Source organism: Phocoena sinus, chromosome 1 (genome assembly GCF_008692025.1).
Source record: "Phocoena sinus isolate mPhoSin1 chromosome 1, mPhoSin1.pri, whole genome shotgun sequence".
Classification (NCBI taxonomy): Eukaryota; Metazoa; Chordata; class Mammalia; order Artiodactyla; family Phocoenidae; genus Phocoena; species Phocoena sinus.
Genome location: NC_045763.1, coordinates 156,551,245 through 156,574,157, shown reverse-complemented (window position 1 = coordinate 156,574,157; position 22,913 = coordinate 156,551,245). Strand labels below are relative to the sequence as shown.

General features: G+C 38.0%; 1 protein-coding gene across 1 annotated transcript in view; it reads left to right on the top strand.

Moving 5' to 3' along the window:
- Nucleotides 1-22,913, top strand: part of PLD5 (phospholipase D family member 5) — a 506,673-nt gene that overhangs the window by 470,533 nt on the left and 13,227 nt on the right. The window contains exons 6-7 of the mRNA XM_032642585.1: nucleotides 6,126-6,323; nucleotides 13,410-13,546. Coding sequence (XP_032498476.1) covers nucleotides 6,126-6,323; nucleotides 13,410-13,546 — 335 coding nt within the window. The remainder of the gene's footprint in view (nucleotides 1-6,125; nucleotides 6,324-13,409; nucleotides 13,547-22,913) is intronic.

Genomic DNA, 22,913 nt, shown 5'->3' with positions numbered 1-22,913 from the left:
CTTAGAAATATCAAGGCCAAGCTGACAGTCCCGTGCCAGCTTCCGGCATCAAGGGCTATTTATCATTCTCAGCAGTGTTAAGAAGTTGAAGAGCTAGGCCAAAGTCATACAGCTCATGAGTTGAAGAGGCATAATGTTAATACAACTCAATCTGGTCCCTAAGCCCAAACACTTACAAACGATTTGCCCTCATTCGGCTTTTATGAAACGTCTGTTTTCACCTTCCTGGATTTCCCAGGAGAATCCAGCTAAGCTTTCTGGCATATTCTGTGGAATGAATTGGATTGAGTCTGGAGAGCAACACTGACTTCAGTAAGAATCCAAGTCTAATGTGACCTAAACACAATCTATTTCAATGACAGTCTCTTGCCGTCCTCCTTCTGTGCCTTTGTCAGAAATCAGATCTTGTTCAAGTATTCATGTGTATGGTTAGAAACACCCTTAGTTAGTGATCTCCTGCCTTTTAGCTCCAGCCACTCAGTTTGATAGAAGTGTCTTGAGGTTAATAAAGTGAACCCCTTTTTAAATAAAGTATTCTTTTAGTACGGTAGAAAGTGCTGAGAAAACTTCCCTCAAGGACATAGGGGTACAGACAGCCTAAGGCTGGTGAAGCAGTGAAAAAAACAGACTAAGGAGACAAAACAGAGTTCAGAGATAAGCTCTGCTACATATTTGCAGTTACTTTGGGCAAGATTAGTGACCATGGCCTCAGTGCTCTTAACTCTAAAATGGGAATTAGAACATCTACCTTAAAACATGTACTGTTAACATAACAAACCTTAACATGTAACTTTATGGTTTCTGTCTGTATCCCCTGCTATGGTCCATGCTCTGAGCCCCCAAGGGCAGGAACCAGGTCTGACTTATTCCCTGCTGCAGCCTCAGAACCCGGCATGTGACCATTCCGGCACCAACTCAACCTAGCCACAAACAGTCTCTAGGGAATGAATTTTATGCCCTCACAGTTGACTGAGTGTGTGGAATCTGTTGGTAGTTAAAGTAAAATCGTTCATGGATAAAGAATTCTGCCATACCTGTTCCTGATTCAAACAAAGGATGTAGTAGAAGCATCCTCAACAGGCAGAGAAGAAAGGTGGACCTTGGTATAGCTGAAGCTAACACTGTTTGAGCCAGGCACTGAGCTAAATGTTTTACATACATGTTTTCATCTATTCTTTGTAGCAGTTCTATGATGTATACCTATTTACAGATAAAGGAAGCGAAGAGATTAAGTACCTTGCCCTTGGTGGAGTTAGTCTGTCTTCAGAGCCTGTTCTGGGAGATGACTTCCTGTGTCTTGTTAGGTCATATGGAGAGGTCTCTCTCTCTCTCTCTCTCCCCTGTTCCTCTGCAGGGGAAAGTTTCAGAGCTGCTACCCTTCTGGATTTCAAATTTCACATTAACACTTACCCAGATTATTCATGCCATACCATATTGCAGAGTGGTTGCTTTCTTCCTAGGTATGGGGAGCTTGCACTAGTGTAGTGAGTACTTCACTTAACATTATTCTGTGTATTAGGAAAGAGTCAGTAGAGAATGACAGGGGGCAGTGGCTTTGTTCCCCAATGACAGCAGAGATGATGTAACCCCCATGTGGAGACTAGGGGACAGCTGTTCCCAAGGAAAGAGGTACACAGGAGAGCACCGTATTCTTGTCCAGGCTTTGAACAGAAGACTCCAAACATACTTGTTTGCCATGTGTTGCAAGTAACCTGAAATCTCTAAAGGTCTGATGTGGAAAAACAAAGGATACCAAAGAGATCCAAACATACTGAAAGCCAATCATGGCCACCGAGTTCATCTTTTGGTCACAAAAATCAAATGATTCCCTGGATTTGTACTTTCATGGCATTCTGCCTCTGGCTCTACTGGGCTTGGATAGATCTGTGGATAAGGCAGTTTCCACTCAAAAGACTGTGTCAGGTTCTGTACCCCATTGTTGGTAGGTGCAGGAAACATGGTTAGAGGACAGTTGGCTCATTGACCAATATAAGAACTGTCATTGATGCCATCATTGAGCACCGTGCTTGTGAAAGTATTCCAGGTGGATCTCTGGGGCCAGCACGGCCACAGGTTTTATGCGTCCATGTCCAGGTTTGCTGCTCCAGGACCCTTGGCACCAGAAGAGAGGTTCTTGTTAGATTTGGGTGCTCAGGATCAGAGGCCCTCAGGCTGACCCAGAGCCAGGGCTTCTGGGTTGAGAAGGAAGCTTGTTTTCATCTCTGATCACCATAAATTCATCTTGAAGGCCAGGTATTCATTTGTTAAACATTTTCCAAGCAAGCACTATAGCCCAGCACTGGAAATAGGAATATGAACTTGATGCCTTCAGAGACTGTAGAGTCACTTAGGGGAAACAGACACACAAATTTTTTTAAACTATAATACCGCGTAAAAATGTGCCACATCAGAAATATGTGCAAGTACGGTACTAGTCAAAGCAGGAAAGATGGCCAGCAAAGGCTTCATAGAATTAACAGCCGTAGACCCGTGGGTTGCTTACTAGCCATGTGCTAAGGTCAGTATAGCATAAGGGACCAAGCACACAGGCTTTGAAGTTAGACCAAAACTCAAATCTTAGCTGTATCATTTAGCAAATAACCATCCAAACCTCAGTTTCCTTCTATATAAAGTGGAAGGAATAAATACCATTATATCTACTATCAAGATGAAAAGCACACTGCACGAGTTTCCTAGGGCTTCTAAACCACAAACTTGGTGGCTTAAAAGAGCAGGACCTTTTTTCTCACAGGTCTCTGAAGGTGCTAATGGAGAATATTTCCTGTCCTCCTAACCTCTGGTAGTGGCCAGCAGTCCTTGACACATTGCCTTGCTGATGCATCATTCCAGTGCCTATGTTCATATGTTCATCTCCCCTGTGTGTATGTGGCACAGTGTCCAAATTTTCCTTTTCTTATAAGGATGCCAGTCATATTAGATTTAGGGCCTACCATAATTCAGTATGATTTCATCTTGATTGCATCTGCAAAAACCATATTTCCTAATAAGGTCACATTCACAGGTTCTGTGTAGAAATGAATGGGACGAGGGGACACTATTCAACACAGTACACACAACAAGTGAGCCCTCAGTCAATACTAGCTATTAAAATTAGGATTGTTATTAAATTCTGACAGCAAAACTTGTAGATAGATATTATCCTCATCGAACAATAAACTAGAATTTAAGGGTTAAGTAATTTACCCAAGGCTAGTCAACAAGTAAGCCGCAGAACCAAGATGCAAATCTGCCTCATCTGACTTTAAAACCTGGGAGGGTCGCCAGACACATTCAGGCCGGAGCCAGAAGGAGCTGATCTTGGCACACAAACAGAAGTCTCTGGTCAGTATTGAGAGGCAGGTTGGGCAGGGAGAAGGGAATGCATGGTGGGCAGGAAATTGATGTCCCAAAGCCATAGATGGCAAGGCTGGAAGACCCCTGTAGACTTTATAAGCCCAACCCTTCGTTGTTCAGAAAAGGAAAAAAAGGACTCAGAATTGGATGACTTGCCCGAGACCCTATAATCTGGTTGGTGAAAGATCCTAGAGTTCAATCCACATCTTTGGCCTCAGGTCATTGTTGTTTGTCCCTTCTTTCCTGAGGATGGCCCCAGGCCAGGCCAGCCCACTGGACATGTACTAACCTTGCCTGTGTCTGGCAGGCAAGGAAGCATGTCTGGGAGGGGCAGCTGCTTACTTATGTGGGAACCTGAGTCTCAGCTCTGCTGACCCCACTGCCACCACCAGACAAAGAGCCTATTTATAAAGCTAAACTGATACAAAGTTGAAAACCCTGAAATGATCAAGGCTTCCTTGGAGAAGATAATGTGGCAGCATTGACTCAATCTGGGAAAAGACACAGAAGTGTGAAGGTCAAATGCAGAGCCTACTATTCCTGAGATTCTATCAGCAGAGACTGTGCAAACAGCAAGGTGGGCCCCATCTCAACCTGGAATGGTATTGCAATTATTAGCAGTTATGCTAAACAGTTTTTGAAAATCCCTGAGATTAGAAAACACATAAGTATGTGTAAGTCTCTCCCCTTGTCACTGTTAAGGCCCGGGTGTTGAAGGCCCTGCCCCCAACTCCCTCATCCTTTCTCCACAGCCAGGCAAAGGGACCTTTCCAGTTCGTAGCCTGTCCACACCCCCTCTGCCTCATCACCTCCCTCCCCATGTCCTTCGGCATAAATGCCAAACTGCCCATCCCAGCACAGAGGCCTCTGGGAATCTGACACACCTGTCCCACCAGTTTTACCCTCTGCCATCAAATTAAAGTATTTACCCACTCACATACGCATTCTCCCTTATCTCCCTCAGCTTCAGCTGCACAACTCTGATTCTATCCCACTGACCTCAGTGCCTTTGCACATACCTGATACGCCCTCCCCACTCTAGTTCCTCCCACTTTCTTAACCTTTCTTAATTGTCCTTAATGTTTGTGTCCATTCAATTCTAGAAATCTGTGCTAAAGCAATCCTTGTACAGGCGCACAGAGATGTGTGTACAAGGGTGCTCGTTGCTTTATATTTTGTATTAGAGGAAAAATAAGGACAAGTCCATCAGCAGGTTAAATAATTTGTGTCCATCTATTCTGTGGTTGCTGTGGAGCTGCTAAAATGATGCCAGCCAGGTATAGATGACTGTGAAAAGATCTCCATGATGCACTGTATTAGGGAGTCCTAACAGGAAAAGAGAGATGGGCCCCTACACAGTTGGTGACCTCTCCTATAATCCTGAGAAGAGTGTTGAGTAGGGAGGTGGAAGAAAGGCATGAAGTTAAACACCTTCCAAGGTGTCCCTGACAAACCCCTCACTGGGTGTTCAGATCATGAGGCATGTGTATTTATGCTGTTAAGACCAAAATTTCACTTTTTCACTTTCATTGACTAAATCAGAAATCATCTATAATTTTTCAAAGTGATAATAGACTTGAAGCCAGTGCTGCTATGTTCCTGGGTGTATTTGATCAAGGGTGAGAAAACCTGCATCAAATTCTGAATCTACCCCTGACTAGATCTCTCACTTGGGGGGATATATTTTTGCTTACCTGTGTAAGATTTACTTTCCTCATCTGTGCATCGAGGGAGGTGGACAAAATAATCTCTATGATATCTTTGTTGCAAGATTCTATTGGTCTCTTACTCTTGAGGCTTGTGCAATGTTAATAAGAATAATAATTGCTAATGTATTTTAAGTGGTTACGATGTGATAGGCACTATTCTAAGCCCAGAAAATATATTAACCGTGTTATGCATCATAGCAATTGTATGAAATAAATACTATTGTCTCCTTTTTATGGAAGAAGAAAATAATGCCCAGAGATTAAGTATCTTAAAAGTCACACAGGGCTTCCCTCATGGCACAGTGGTTAAGAATCCGCCTGCCGATGCAGGGGACACGGGTTCAAGCCCTAGTCCGGGAAGATCCCACATGCCGCAGAGCAACTAAGCCCATGCACCACAACTACTGAGCCTGTGCTCTAGAGCCCATGCTCCATAACAAGAGAAGCCACCACAATGAGCAGCCCGCACACCACAACGAAGAGTAGCCCCCGCTCGCCACAACTAGAGAAAGCCTGCACGCAGCAACAAAGACCCAGTGCAGCCAAAAGTAAATTTATTTAAAATAAAAAAGTCACACAAAGTCACACAGTAGAAATTTGTAGAGTTGGAACCTAATTTCAGGCAATCTGATTCCAGAATCCATGATCTAAACCATTCTGTTATGTTGCAACTAAAAGTCAATCTTTATATTGCTGCACGATTTAAGGATTCATACCAAAAAATTTAATGTTGAAGAAAACAATCTGAAGAGCTGATATAAAAAGTGTAGGTGAATATGGAAAAATTATCCATAAGAGCTCAAATGCAAAACTCCAGCAAAAGTTTTCCTTAAATATTTAAGCATTTTAATGACGCATCATTTCTGTATACCATAATGTGACTGTATCTACATACTTACAGGTACAGTGTATATATATAGTTGTTACAGTATAACAATTGCAAGAAGAAAATATCGCTATTGCTATTATTGCAGTCTTTTCTCTGAGAATACTACATTTTTTTCTCTGAGAGTAACACCATCACGTGTACACGGCATTGATGCTTTCATTTTACTTTCACAGATGAAAGAACTTGGTGTCATCTTCTACAACTGCAGCTGTCTGGTCCTAGATTTACAAAGGATATTCGCTTTATATAGTTCATTAAAATTCAAGAGCAGAGTACCTCAGACCTGGTCCAAGAGGCTCTATGGGGTCTATGACAATGAAAAGAAATTGCAGCTTCAGTTGAATGAAACCAAATCTCAAGCATTTGTGTCGGTGAGTTTTGCCCTCTTCTCCTCCTCCCTCCTTCCCCCAAAGGCCCTTTATTAAGTTGCAATGTTCAAGTGTGATCTTGTGTTGGGCAAAAATGAATTTGACAGATCAGTTCAACACATCCCTTGAAGAGTTAAAATATATCCATTCTTATACTCAATCATATGCTGTCCCTAGTTATAATAACAATACATGTGAATAATCATTCCTAGTTTCAGATACTTTGCATTATCTGATTTGATCCCCCCAGTCACCCCTTAAGGTAGACCCAGGATTATGACTGTGTTACAAATGAAGATATTGAAGTTTATCTACTAGCACAAAGACTGTCAGATGGCAGGTGCCAAGAGAAACACAAGTGCCCAGGTCTTCTGATACCAGACGCTATTTTTGATGCCTTTCATCAATGATTTTCAGACTTGATCTTAGCAGTAGAACCCTCTGATGAAACAAATCTGAGGGAACCCCAGTGTGTAAAACAGACAAAAGCAGAACTATTGTATTTGATTGGGGCTGGAGGGCAAGAGGCCCATCCAAAAGGGCAGGACACCGTTTCCAGGCCTCTGATTACACTTGAAAACCACCACCCCCTGCCCACACACCACAGCTATCCCCACAGTGTTGCTGAGAGTTGGCAATGTAAATATCTGGACCTACAGTTCTGGTCCTCAAACTTTAAAGTATCTAAGAACCAGACGGGAAACCTGTTTAAAATGCAAACTTACAGTCCCCCCATCCTCACCAGGATCTGATCCACTGGACCTGGGTGAGACCTTAGAATTTTGATTTGAATCAGGCTTCTGAATGATCCTTATGCTCAGGTAAACTTCTCTAAACCATGCTCCCAATTTAATATGGCTGTTTCTCCACTGTCAAGCTGTGCTTCTATGCCAACAACTTTTATGTCACTGAAGAGCTTTTCATGGAAGAGTGAATAGTAGCCTTTTTACCTATTAAATAGTAGGTAAAAATTTTTGAAAATTTAGAAATCTGGCAGTAGAGAGAAAATTCAATTTTCTTGTCTTAAAAAAATTCATATAATTGTGAATAATATAAAATAGACTATGAAAGATTTTCATCAAGTAGAACTAAAAAAAACCCTTTTTTTGGTATGTGTGGAGGTCAATAATGCAGTAGCATGTAGCATATCATATAGGGCATTTTACTAATAAAATGCATATATTCAATTTTATTTCCTCTCAAGACAACCCTATAAGACAAGAAAACCAGATATTATTCTCAATTTGTAGATTAGTTGCAATATGAAATTTTCCAAGGAACCACTAATCCATATGGTAACATCACACCCCAGGAGTCCAGTAGAACAGATTGAAGCAGCAAGAAATAGATGAATTATAAGCAAATTTCAGATAGTTGCTGGATTTTGAATTTAGTTTGAATCTTAGAGATGAGTGAATGTCATTGTTGCATAAATTTAAAATCTGACCCTTAAAAAAGTGGGGGAGTCCTCCTTTGTTGATCCCAAAGTTAACATCTCTACTTCAGAGAGAGGGCCCAAGCCTTTAATAAAATGTATGAAAATGCAAGGGCTTTGCTGTATTCCAGGGCAAATTTATAAACTGATTTTTATTAAATGGTTTGCCACAAAATAAGTTGAGCTTTTTTTAACAGTCCTTCAAGTATAGTCTTTTAACCATACAGCACCTTTGTTTTCTATTTTTATTTTATTATTTTAAATTATTTTATTTTCCATTTATTATTAATATCTCAAGCCTACCTTTGAATTTCAGTTCAACAGATATTAATTGAACACCATTTTTACAGAGGTATAAAATCTTACATGTATAAGATAAATAAAAGTCAGTATTCCCAATATTGGAATTGGTATCATTTACTTAGAGCTCCTTGATCTCGCCTCTGTTATAGCATTTATCACATTTTTGTAACTATTTATTTATTATCTCTCCCACTATTTTATCAGGCTCTGAAGGTTATATACTGTACTCTCTTCATTATTGTTATTCCCAGTACCTCCCTCAAGCCTCCCTAAAGCAGCAATAAATGTTGGATTTGTTCTACTAGTAGTAATATCAATAAGAAGTTCCAGGATACATACAGTTTTCTGAGTATATGTGACAAACAAATGCCAAGACAAATTTATTTAAGTTCAAAATATTTGTTGTAAAATATCTTAAAATAGTATATTATATTTTTATAAGCTGACAGTCCCAAGACTAAATTAACACACAAAATATATATATTTGAAGGCCTTAAGAATTATCATTACCAAAATTAGATTTTAGGTGATAATAACTTAGCATGGTTAAATATAAATTTTAAGTTATTATATAGATATGAATTATTTCTAATTTTCTCATGGAACACAAAGAGGCACTTGGTTAGATTTAAGTATGTGATTTCTAATAACTTGGGGCCAGATCATTCTAATTTTCTTACATTCCCCATTGAAATCAGAAGATAGGAACAATAGGCTGAGTTTTTGTCCTATTTGGTGGAGTTCTTTTTAGAGCTCTTGAGATTATGCATTTGATTTCCAAGATAAAGACTAGTTAGTTCAAGGTCTGTTTTTATCAGTTTGGGTGCTAGACAGATTTCATTTCTTGTTGTTTATTGTTTAGTTCATTCATCCATCAATCATTAAACTGAGATTTATTTAGTGAGTGAGGGCAGACATTGAATAGAACTTGGTGTTACTCTGAAAAATATAATTAAATACCCCTTTATAATCTCTGCTATATATTTTAATTACATTTTAATAGATTTATTGATATATAACTTACTACCATAAAATTCATCCTTTTAAAGTATAAAACTCAGTGTGTTTTAGTATAGTCACAGAGTTTTACCTTCTCCACCTTCTCCACCTTCTAATTTTAGAATATTTTCATCACCACAAAGGAAAAAGCCATACCCATTAGTAGTCACTCTCCATTTTCCCCTTCTCTCAGCCCTTAGAAACCACTAATCTACTTTCTGTGTCTAAGGATTTGCCTTTTTCTAGACACTTCATATACACGAAGTAATACAATATGCAGTCTTTTGTAACTGACTTCTTTCACTTAGTATAATGTTTTTGAAGTGCAAGACTCAGTTTTCCTTTTTATGGCCAAATAATATTCCACTGTATGGATATATCACATTTTGTTTATCTGTCCATCAGTTGATGGACATTTGAGTGTTTTTACCTTTTGGCTATTGTGAATAGTACTCCTATGAACCTTCATGTACAAATATGTATTTGAATATCCATTTTCAGTTCTTTTGGATTTATGCTTAGGAGTGAAATTGCTGGGTACTGTGGTAACTCTATGTTAAACATTCTGAGGCATTGACAAACTTTTCCAAATTGGCTGCACCATGTTACACTTCCACCAGCAATAAATGAGGGTTTCAGTTTCTCCACATCTTTGCCAACACCTGCTATTTTCTGTTTTATTTTAGCCTTCCTGGCGGGTGTGAAATTTGTCTTATGATTTTGATTTACATATTTTAATGCACTTACTGGCCATTTGTATATCTTAATACACTTACTGTCCATTTGTATATCTTTTTAGAGAATTGTCTGTCAAATCCTCTGCTCATTTTTCAATTAGATTTCTTGTTTTTTTTGTTATTGAGTTGTAAGAGTTCTTTATACATTCTAGATACAAGAATGTACTTGATTTGCAAATATTTTCTCCCCTTCTGTGGGTTGTCTTTTCATGTTTAATTACATTTTAACATATATATTCTGGGAATGGAGTATGAATTTTTTTTAAAAACCAGGAAACTGTTATGAAATAAATCAAAACCCTACTAAAGCAAGTATTTAATGAATATGCAAAACAAGGTACATGCAAATATAAGGCATTTATAGATGTAAGAAAGAAACATAGATTACTTATTATCAAGATGCCTCAAGAGCACTTGATTGGTAAAAGATCATCACAGAGCTGAAATAAAGAAAAGGATCTGTATTTTCCTTCTCCTTATATTTTGCTATGGAATAAAGGAGTACACAGTGCAAGGCTCAGAAAATTAGTTCAGGAATGATAAAAAGGGAACTTAACAGCCTTCTCTGTAATTAAACAATCAGAACTAGTTAATTTCCTCTGCCAAATCAGAGGACACAGCAAGCACTACCATGACCCCAGGGGCAGAGGTACTCATACAAATAGTCATGCATTTCCTTAATAAACACATGAAGCATCTGCCATGCTCTAGGCATTGGGTTGGCAATGGGAACATAGGAAAGAAAAAGGTATGTACAAATAAAGGTCTATTCACACATGGATGGAAATACCTAGAGTGAAGCAACTCCAGCTAGGAGTAGAGGTTGGGGGTCATACAAGCCTCCAACACTTACTAATTTAAGAAGCACTTTCACATTCATTCCACAAATATTTATTGAGCATATAATATGTGTTAAGTATGGCATGGCACAAGGTGCCAGAGACATACAACCAAGCAGCTCACAAGCTGGTGGAGAATCACACAGACAAATGAATGCAGTACAATGTAGCATGTGCTGGAATGATGCTGCACAAAGCAGGAATCTTATGTTGATCACTGATGTATGCCAAGTGCCTAGACTAGAGCTAGGTGCATGGCAGGTACTTAGTAATATTTGATGAATGAATGAAAGCAAGTACAGAAGAGGAGCAGACCCAGCCAGGAGTAGGCCATTCTCTTATTTAAGCCACAAGGCAAACCAATGTGAAAGATTTGTTACTGTTCTTATCTCATTGGAAACAGGCTCAGGAAGTGTAAGGGACATGCCCAGCATGCTACAGGTTATAAATGCTGGAACCTGGCACATCACAAGCATATAAATGCTCTATCACCAAAGGCACAGTATCCAAACTTATTAGAAAATAGCAAACGTAAAGAAACCAGCAACTCTGTGTCTAAGTTTGTTCCTCCCTGAAACCAAAATCCAGTTTTGGGAACATGCAAGGAAATTCAGGAAATTCCTAACTGAAGCAAAAACATGGGCATTTGGACACATTTCAGAGTTGACCTAGGCTCCTGTCTAGAGCTAAGATCCTTAGATTCTTCATGTTAAACCTAAAGAATGTTTAAAGCAGACCCAGTAGGCTGAGGAAATTAATGAATTTGAATATTTAATTTATTAATGGAGATAGAAAAATGAGTAAAATGCAATTCCTAAAATCAAGGTATATCAGTCCAAGCAAGGACATGAGACAAGTGTGGGTAATTATAAGTTTGAATACACTAAACAATATAACAAACAAATCATATTATGGGAGGACAGAAAAGGAGAAGTAGCCTCTAGGTGACAATATTAAAAAGTTTCATGAGGAGATAGTATATGAGCTAGAACTTTGAGAATGTATAGGACTCTGACAGGCAGAGATAGGAAAACACATCAGCCAGAGGGGCTGGCAGGAGCAAATACACAGAGGCAGACAAGATGAGAACATAGCCATGGGCTGACGATTATTTTATTTTGGGGCACAGAAGGCATGGTAGCCAGTAAATGAAGGAGGCAGAGAAATGGGAGGGCCAAAACTCAGAGGATACATGGATCCATCCCTCCCAATGAGATCAGACTGGATTCCAAGAAACCAGCAGTCCTGAGAGTGACACGTTTGTTTGTTTGTCTTTTAAGCATTGAGGAGACAAGGAAATGAGTTCAGAAGACATATAAAAGCCCCAGCAAACAGCACCAGTGCCTGAATGAGGGAAACAGCAATCTGGAGTAAGAGGGAGGGACAACATGAGAGACACTGCAGAAGCCCAAGCCATCTATCTTGGTGACAGATGGGGTATCTGCATATGTGTGTGCTGGGGAAGAAGTGTAGGATGAGCATTGGCTTTTGTTTGTTTGTTTTTTAATTTATTTTTTATTGTTTTGTTTTGGGCTTTTTTGTTGTGGTTTATTTCTCTCTTTTAGCATTAGGTTTTTTTTTTAATACTTAGAAGCTCATCCTCATTCCAGAAGGAAAGTAATTTAAATCAAAAACTCATTCTGATACTCATCTGCCAAGACAACATTCTGAGTAGGGACGCCTGGTGGGTGTGGCCCTTAAACAGGCTCCTTTCTCAGTCCCACACTCCTCCCCAGTTGGGCATCCAGTCCAAGAGCTTCATCTTCCCTCTCTCTAAGCTGGGATAGGGATTCCCACCAGCACTGTGTGGGGAGTTGTTCCCAAACATTTGTCAGGGACCCTGACCACCATTACTGGTAGAACATTTGATGAAGGACCCAGTACTGCCATTCCAGGCAGTTCCAGAAACTGTTTATATGGGCTTTGGTACTAAGCACCCATTGCTTTTTTTGTGTTCCTTCACTTGGTTTCTTGCTTGTCAGAGTAATGCAGGAACTACAGAAATGATCCTTTCAGTCTTGTCCAGTGGAAAACCAATGAGAAAACCAAAGTACATCTTTCCCTTTCTATAGCAACTTTATCTAAAAACATCATACTTCTGTAAGATGGAAACCACTTCGAGCAACATGAGAAAAATACCTCAAGTATAATTTGCCTCTTTTTTCATTTTTCTTAAGGCCCTGTCTCTCCTTATGAACTTGGCATCTTAATAAGCCACTTGGTTTTTCCTCTAGAATTACTGATGACCCTTTCTCAACAATCAACACTCCTCTTCCTCACTTGATGAAAGATTTGGGGAAAAAAAAAAACCACAAGATTTTTAGACCATGTGTCTTGGACATCTTCATGGCCACATTACCTTTCAAGTGAAATAACTTCTAGCATAAATGGCTTGCTATATGCATATATACACTATATATGGTAATGTCTGAGAAAATTAACTATGTATGACAGGGATGTATACCAGAGTCACGTTAAGTTTAGAGTTAGAGCACTCTTATAAAAATAAGAGGTGTGTGTATTGAAAACAAGAATTCCCTCCCAAAACTGACTTAAAGGACAGATTTGAGACCCATACACCTTTTCTACTTGCCTCAACTTTGATAGAACTGAAAATGTATTTGTCTTAATCTCATAAAGAACTGGAAAGTAGGTTTGCAAAAATTGGTTAAAAGCCAAGATTCATTTTTTAAAAATTTTAAATAACATCAAAAAAGAGAAATCCCCAGATTGCAAAAATTAATACTCTAAAAGTTTGTTTTTTGTGTCTTCACAGAATTCTCCCAAACTGTTTTGCCCTAAAAACAGAAGCTTTGACATAGACGCCATCTACAGTGTAATAGATGATGCCAAGCAATACGTGTACATCGCAGTCATGGACTACCTGCCTATCTCCAGCACAAGCACCAAAAGGTCAGTGAGTGTGCAATCTCAGCTTAGATCCTGGGCTCCAGGGCCAGACACTAAACTGGAGACCACAAGAGAAAACACCGTGGACACTGAGATGCTATCAGGTCACATTAGGTTGCACACCATTCACATCTCAGTGTACATTTGCAGCTCCCCCATGGTGCATCTCCTCTCTCAGTCCACTTTAAGGACTCAGGGTCTCATCCCACAGAACCACCTCAGTAGTTTACATTATAAGCATGAGAGGAACTTTAGAATAAAGATTGGGTTGTTTTCAACTTGAAAATTATTTGGAAAAATAAATAAATAAATAAATTTAAATTATTTGAAAAAAGTTTTTTGAAAATTATCAGTTGAGAGGTACCTGAAGGACATACTGAAACTGAGTAGGTCTGGCAAGATTTTCCTTAAAGTAGGTATCACTTTGTTGTATTCATGTAGGTCTTCATTAAGTGCTAAATTTTCATACTATCTTTTCCACTTTAGGAGAAAGGAACTTAAAATATGTATGTTCTCAGTCAATCCATCCATCTGTAAGAGGAAGAGAGTATCTTAAAATGGAGATTTATTTTTTAATATTCATCACTGTTTAAGTGTGGAAATACTTAGAATCAACTTAGGAGCAGAATTTATGTCTCTAAGTCATAAATGCATGGCTAGTCCCCAAGTATTTCTCACTTTTGCTTTCTTGCAGAGAATGCAGAGATTTGGGTGCTTGTAAATGTTTTGAATAATCCATTTAATCCAGGAAATGTTTCCAAAGTGCAAATTTCTAGGGGTACAACCTGAGACCTTTTTAATTTGGAAAATTACAGTTTCAGAATAACCATTTACTGAGGTTAAATAATGTGATGTGCCCTATATTGCTTGAATATTTTTCATATTGCCAACCTCACATATGCATAATATACAACTTCTCTATGCAAATGACTTTAAGATTGCAAAAGATGTGTTTCTCCCGGAAAGTGATGACTCCTAATGATTGTCAAAAACAATTTTAGGCTGCAAGATGCACATTATTAGGACACCTTTACTTTAAAATATTGTGCACCCTTTGAACATTCATGGATTTTTTCCACATGCTTTCATTTATTCAATCCCTCTTTTTTATGTTTTTTCCATTTATTGTTTATTTGATTTTAGATTTTGTCTTAGACTTCAGCTTCACTTTGGGAAGAGTTTGAAACATGATAGGTTTTACCTGATTTTCCTGTTATTTGGGAGAATAAGTTCAAGTTTATGGACTTATTAGGATGGGATGATAATTTCAGAGGGTTGGAAAAACCTTCATTCCATGAAGTCCCTTCAAACAAACAAAATTAGGATCCTTCATAGACAAGGGGGAAGGAATTAGTATGGATAATCTAAAATATCTTGGAAATACAAAAATTAGAGAAAACTAAAAGAACTAGAAACTGACCTGAAGTCTTGCATTTTGATTATTAAAATACCATTATTGTTATTATTCAAAGAGCAGTTCTTTTATTATACTGATGGTATTTCAAACCTGTTAATATCTCTAGCATTTTAAATGAAAAGCCATCAGAGACAAAAGAAGTAGTTCACACATCAAGGTTAAAATTAAATTCTTCTCAATCATATGAATGAAAAAAGATTTTAAAGAGTGTGTTAAATTATCAGTGTGTTAATAACCTACAAACTTAAAATTTAGTCTGCACAGTAAACATAAAATAAAAGAGAAAAAATCTACATGCTTCCAAATTAGAAATGGTTGATATTGGTAGACAGAGATATTGAATATATTCTCCAAACTGGGAAGGAACTTTGACACCAAAAAACAAGCAATTTTGAAGTTTATTGTGGGTAAATTACATATAGGCAGCATTGGGCAGATGGAGATCCAGAGACATTCTCAGCTGCACTCCATACTGCCAAAAGGGGCACAGGGGGACTTAAGGGGGCTAAAGGTAAAAATAGAACTGACTACTAAGGGAGAAGCATGTCTGCACTGACAGGCACCAGAGATTATTCCTCCCCTGAGGGGGTCTCATGATCATTAAACATCTGAATCAGCAAAAATCATTCAGTTCATATCAGATGAAGGCAAAGATAAAAGATGAACATGTTCCAAATTAAGGAACAAGATTAAAAATGAGAAGAAGAACTAAGTGAAGTGGAGATAGGCAGTCTTATCTGAGAAAGAGTTCAAGGTAATGATCATAAAGATGATCAAAGAACTCAGGAGAAAAATGGATGAAAACAGTGAGAATTTAGAAAGAGAAAAGATAAAGAACAACCAAGCAGAGATGAAGACTACAATAACCAAAATGAAAAATACACTAGAAGGAATCAACAGTAGACTAAATGATACAGAGGAAAATGGATCAGCAAGCTGGAAGACAGAGTAGTAGAAATCACTGACATTGAACAGAAAAAAGAAGAAAAATAAATGAGGACAGTTTAAGAGACCTCTGGGACAACATCAAGAATACTAACATTTTCATTATAGGGGTCCCAGAATGAGAAGAGAGAGAAAGGGACAGAGAACATATTTGAAGACATAATAGCTGAAAACTTCCCTGACCTGGGAAAGGAAACAGACATAGAAGTCCGGGAATCACAGAGAGTCCCAAACAGGATCAACTCAAAGAGGAACACAACAAGACACATGGTTATTAAAATGGCAAAAATTAAAGATAAGAGAGAATATTAAAAGCAGCAAGGGAAAAGCAGCACATTACATACAAGGGAACTCCCATAAGGCTAACAGCTGACTTCTCAGCAAAAACTCTGCAGGTCAGAAAGGAATGATATGATATAAAATGATGAAAGGGGAAAACCTACAATCAAGAATACTCTACCTGGCAAGGCTCTCATTCAGATTTGATGGAGAGATCAAAAGTTTTACAGACAAGCAAAAGCTAAAAGAGCAGCAGTTTTAAAAGTAATGTTAAAGGGACTTCTCTAAGAGGAAAAAAAAGCCCACAACTAGAAACATGAAAATTATTATATTGCAAATGATATGGCCAATAAGGGGTTAATATCCAAAATATATAAACAGTTCACACAACTCAACATCAAAAACCCCCCAAACATCCTGATTTAAAAATGGACAGAAGACCTGAATAGATGTTTTTCCAAAGAAGCCATATAGATGGCCAACAGGCCAGGAAAAGATGCTCAACATTGCAAATTATCAGAGAAATGCAAATCAAAACCATAATGATATATCACCTCACACCTGTCAGAATGGCTGTCATCAAAAAGGCCACAAATAACAAAAGTTGGTGAGGATGTGGAAAAAAATGGAACCCTTGTACACTGTCTGTTGGGATGTAAATCAGTGCAGCCACTGTGGAAAACAGTGTGGAGTTTCCTCAAAAAACTAGAAATAGAACTACCGTATGATCTAGCAATTCTACTACTAGGTATATATCTGAAGAAAATGAAAACACTAATTCAAAAAGATGCATGCACCTCAACATTCATAACAGCACTATTGGAAGTGCCAATATGTGGCACTATGTGGAAGCAGCCTAAGTGTCCATCAACAGATGAATGGATAAAGAAGATGTGGTATATATATGTAATGGAATACTACTCAGTCATAAAGGTGAATGAAATTTTGCTATCTGCAACAACATGGATGGACCTGAAGGGCATTATGCTTAGTGAAATAAGTCAGACAAAGAAAGACAAATACTGTATGATATCACTTAATAGGTGGATATAACAAAAGAGAAACAGACTCACAGATATAGAGAACGAACTAGTGGTTACCAGTGGGGAGTGGAAAATGGAGGAGGGGCAAGATAGGGATAGGGAATTAAGAGGTGCAAACTGCTCTGTATAAAATAAGCTATAAGGATATATTGTACACCACATGGAATATTTTACAATAACTATAAATGTAGTATAATCTATAAAGATATTGAATCACTGAAACTTCAATAATATTATAAATCAACTATACCTCAATTAAAAACAGGAAAGACAAGACAACATATCAAATACTGTGGGATACAACAAAAGCAGTTCTGAGAGGAACATACATGCTTAATATAACATATATATTACAAAATTAGAAGGATCTCAAATAATAAGCTAACTTTACACCTCAAGGAACTAGAAAAATAAGAACAAATTAAGCCTCAGGTTATCAGAAGGAAGGAAATGATAAAGATCAGAACAGAAATAAATGAAATAGAGACTAGAAAAATAATAAAAGGGATCAATGTAACTTAGATCTGGTTATTCAAAAAGATAAAAAAAAACTGACCAACCTTTAGCTAGACTAAGAAAAAAAGAGAGAAGACTCAAATAAGTAAAATTTGAAATGAAAGATAAGATGTTACAACTGAAATTACAGAAATACATAGAATCTATGAGGCTACTATGAAAAATTATATGCCAACAAACTACATAATCTAGAAGAAATGGATACATTTCTAGAAACACATAACCTATCAGCTCTGAATCAGGAAGAAATAGAAAATCTGAACAGACCAATATTGAGTATAGGGATTGAATCAGTAATCAAAAACTCCAGAGCCAGACATCTCACTGGAGAATTCTTCCAAATGTTCAGAAAACAACACCAATTCTCCTCAAACTCTTCCAAAATATCCAAGAGGAGAGAACAGTTCCAAACTCATTCTACAAGCCCATCATTACTTTGAATCCAAAGTCAGATAAGGATGGCACAAAAAAAGAAAACTATACGTTAATATCCCTGATGATTATAGATGCAAAAATTTTCAACAGAAGATTAGCAAACGAAATTCAAGAACACATTAAAAAGATAATACACCATTACCAAGTGGGATTTATTTCTGGGATGCAAGGATAGTTCAAAATACACAAACCAATAAATGTTATTACACACATCATATCAATAAAATAAAAGATAAAAATTGCATGATCATCTCAATAAATGCAGAAAAAGCATTTGACAAAATACAACATCCTTTCATGATAAAAACTCTTAACAGACTGGATGTGGAAGGAACATACCTCAACAAAATAAAGGTCATATACGGTAGACCCACAGCTAACATTATATTTAATGGAGAGAAATTGAAAATGTAAGATCTGGAACAAAGAATGATGCCTACTCTTACCATTCCTATCCAATATAGTAATGGAAGTCCTAGCTAGAGCAAATTAGGCAAGACAAAGAAATGAAAGACATTCAGATCAGAAAGGAAGATTTAAAGTTTCCATTATTTGTTGATAATATGTTATTAAATAGAGAAAATCCCAAAGAATCAGTCAAAAAACATTTGAATTAATAATTTCAGTAAAGTGGCAGGATACAAAATTATCATACAGAAATCAATTGCATTTCTTTACACTAATGATGAAGTATCTTAGAAAGAAATAAAGAAACTCATCCCATTCACAATACCATCAAAAAAACCCCACAAACTATTTAGGAATAAATTTAACCAAGTAGGTGAAAGATATGTACAGTGAAAACTACAAAACTTTGCTGAAAGATATCAAAGAAGACACAAACAAATGAAAAGACATCCACATTCATAGATTGGAAGAATTAATATTGTTAAAATGGCCATACTATCCAAAGCAATATACAGATTCAGTGCAATCCCCATCAAAATAACAAATGCATTCTTCACTGAAATAGAAGAAGCTATCTGAAAATTTGTGTAGAACCAAGAAAGACCCTGAATAGTCAAACCAATCCTGAGAAGAAAAGAACAAAGCTGGAAATATCACACTTCCAGATTTCAAACTATACCACAAAGCCATAGTAATAAAAACAGTATGGTACTGGCACAAAAATGGACATGTCAACAAATGGAACAGAATAGAGAGCCAGAATTAAACCCCAGCATACACAGTCAACCAATATTCAACAAGGGAGCCAAGAATACCCAACAGGGAAAGGATAGTTTTTTCAACAAATAGTGCTGGGAAAACTGGAGAAACACATGCCAAAAGATGATATTGGGCCCTGTCTCACACCATCCACGAAAATTAACTTGAAATGGATCAAAGACTTAAACATAAGACGTGATACTGTAAAACTCCTAGAAGAAAACGTAGGGAGGAAGCTCATTGATATTGGTTCCGGCAATAATTTTTCAGCATAATGCCAAAAGTACAAACAGTAAAAAAAAAGAAATCAACAAAAAGGACTACATCAAACTCAAAAGCTTTTTCCCAGCAAAAGAAACAATTAACAAAATGAAAAGACAACCCACAGAATGGGAGAAAAGTTTTTAAACCTCATATCAGATAAGGGGTTAATATCCGAAGTATATAAAGAACTCAGTCAACCCGAAAACAACAGTAACAAAAAAAATTGATTTTTAAAAATGGGCAAAAGAACTAAATAGACGTTTCTCCAAAGAGTATATCAAAATGGCCAACAGATACATGAAAAAATGCTCATCGTCACTAATTATCAGGGAAATGCAAATCAAAACCACAATGAGATATCACCTCCCACTGTTATAATGACTCTTCTTGACGAAGACAAGAGATAACAGTTGCTAGGAAGGATGTGGTGAAAAGGGAAACTTTATACACTATTGGTGGGAATGTAAATTGGACACAGAATAGATTTTCATAGCATAGTGGGGTGGATAGAACAATAGATATGTGTACAGAATATTATAGATACTTGGTGAAAAGGCTTCTATGGCAGTTTCAGGGTTTGAAGAAGCTTATTAGAGGAAATGCTACCCAAATTACTTTAAACATATGCATGAGTTAGAAAAAAGTGTGAGAAAGGGAGTTATCCAGGTAGAAAGGAGAGCTTGAGCAAAGTTTCAAATGGAAAAATATAGCCTAGTCCATGCCAGGATCTATAACAAGTTCAGTGCAGGAACATAGAGCCCAAGATAAGGTGGTGAGAGACCAAACTGGAGACAGGGCAAGGACGAGGAGCAAGAGGGCCTGACTACTGTGGAGTCTTGTGACCTTGAGGAGCCTCCACTGTGTTTTAATCAAAGGACGATTTGCTACAGTCTAAGAGATAGGGGACAGACCAGCAAACCATAGAGTCATAGAAGCCAATGGAATCTAGAGGAAAACATAGGAAGAACACTCATTGACATAAATCACAGCAAGATCTTTTTTGACCCACCTCCCAGAGTAGTGGAAAGAAAAACAAAAATAAACAAATGGGACCTAATGAAACTTAAATGCTTTTGCACAGCAAAGGAAACTATAAACAAGATGAAAAGACAATGCTCAAAATAGGAGAAAATATTTGCAAACAGGTCAACAGACAAAGGATTAATCTCCAAAATATACAAAGAGCTCAGGCAGCTCAATATTAAAAAAACAAACAACTCAATCCAAAAATGGGCAGAAGACCTAAATAGACATTTCTCCAAAGAAGACACACAGATGGCCAAGAAGCACATGAAAAGCTGTTCAACATCACTAACTATTAGAGAAATGCAAATCAAAACTACAATGAGGTATCACCTCACACCAGTTAGAATGGGCATCATCAGAAAATCTACAAACAACAAATGCTGGCGGGGGTGTGGAGGAAAGGGAACCCTCTTGCACTGTTGGTCGGAATGTAAATTGATACAGCCACTATGGAGAACAGTATGAAGGTTCCTTAAATAGAATTACCATATGATCCAGCAATCCCACTACTGGGCATGTACCCACAGGAAACCATAATTCAAAAAGACACATGCGGGCTTCCCTGGTGGCACAGTGGTTGAGAGTCCGCCTGCCAATGCAGGGGACACGGGTTCGTGCCCTGGTCCGGGAAGATCCCACATGATGCAGAGCGGCTAGGCCTGTGAGCCATGGCCGCTGAGCCTGCGCGTCCCGAGCCTGTGCTCCGCAACAGGAGAGGCCACAACAGTGAGAGGCCCGCATACCGCAAAAAAAAAAAAAAAAAGACACATGCACCCCAATGTTCATTGCAGCACTATTTACAATAGCCAGGTCATGGAAGCAACCTAAATGCCCATCGACAAACGAATGGATAAAGAAGATGTGATACATATATACAATGGATTATTACTCAGCCATAAAAAGGAACGAAATTAGGTCATTTGTAGAGACATGGATGGATCTAGAGACTGTCATACAGAGTGAAGTCAGTCAGAAAGAGAAAAACAAATATCGTATATTAATGCATATATGTGGGACCTAGAAAAATGGTACAGATAAACCGGTTTGCAGGGCAGAAATAGAGACATAGATGTAGAGAACAAACGTATGGACACCAAAGGGGGAAAACCGTGGTGGGGTGGGGATGGTAGTGTGCTGAATTGGGCGATTGGGTTTGACATGTATACACTAATAGGTATAAAATAGATAACTAATAAGAACCTGCTGTATAAAAAAATAAAATAAAATTCAAAAAAATAAAAATAAAAATGATTGCTAGCAAAAGGAAAAGAAGCCAATGGAATCAATTTTAAAAAGAAAGTGTAAAAAATTAATAAACAGAAACCTCAATTAAACAGAGTTGAGAGACCAGAAGGAGAAGTTCTCACACCCTGCTAGGATAGCAGAACCTAACAGGAAAAAGACAGATTCCTCTTCTTTCCTGGCAAGGACTCAGCCAATGAAAGACCATGACACTTTGTTTACCATAGCCCTCCCAACTTCCTTTTCCCCTCTGTAAAAGTGTTCTCCCTCCCTTGTCATGCATGTGTCTTGCCCATAATTGCAGATCCAGAATTGCAATTCTATGCTGATTCCAAATAAACCCATCTTTGCTGGAAAAGTACCTGGCAGTCTGTTTGTTTCAGGTCAACAAAAGGAAACATCAACATAGCCACATGTAGCCTGGTTTAACAGTAAAGTAAGAATTGAATGATGTCCATTAGATTTGGCAATTAAGATAATCACTGCTGACTTTGAGAAAATTTGCAGAAGATTCATGGGCTGGAGGCCGGGATCAGTAGGCTGATAAGTGAGTGGGGGGTGATGAAGTAGAGTCAGAGGTTCAAGATTCTACTATCTAGAAGTTTTGTTCAAACAGGAAAGAGATTGTACACCAGCCACAGAGCAATGCAGAGTCAAAGGAGAGGTCTCTGAATGGGAGAGATTTATGTTTATTTCTCAAATGAAGAAGCCAGAGAGGGAGAAGTTGAAGATATTTTCAGGAAGGAATGACTAGTCAAATGCAGTTGCAGGGGGCCAAGGGAACAGCTTGGGGAGAAGGGGGTGATGCCTTATCCTCTGAATTAGAGGGAAGGGGATAAGGATGTATGTGGCTATCAGGGTAGAACATTGAGGAGGACCATGACCAAGACACCCAATTTTGTGAATGAAGGAAAAAACAAATTTCTCTAGAGTGGGGCAACATTTAGAATAATTACAAAACGTACAAGAGGTAGAACTGACCCAACGCAAGGATAGGGATTGGCAGATGGTATTGAGAGCCCTGAATGCATTTGTG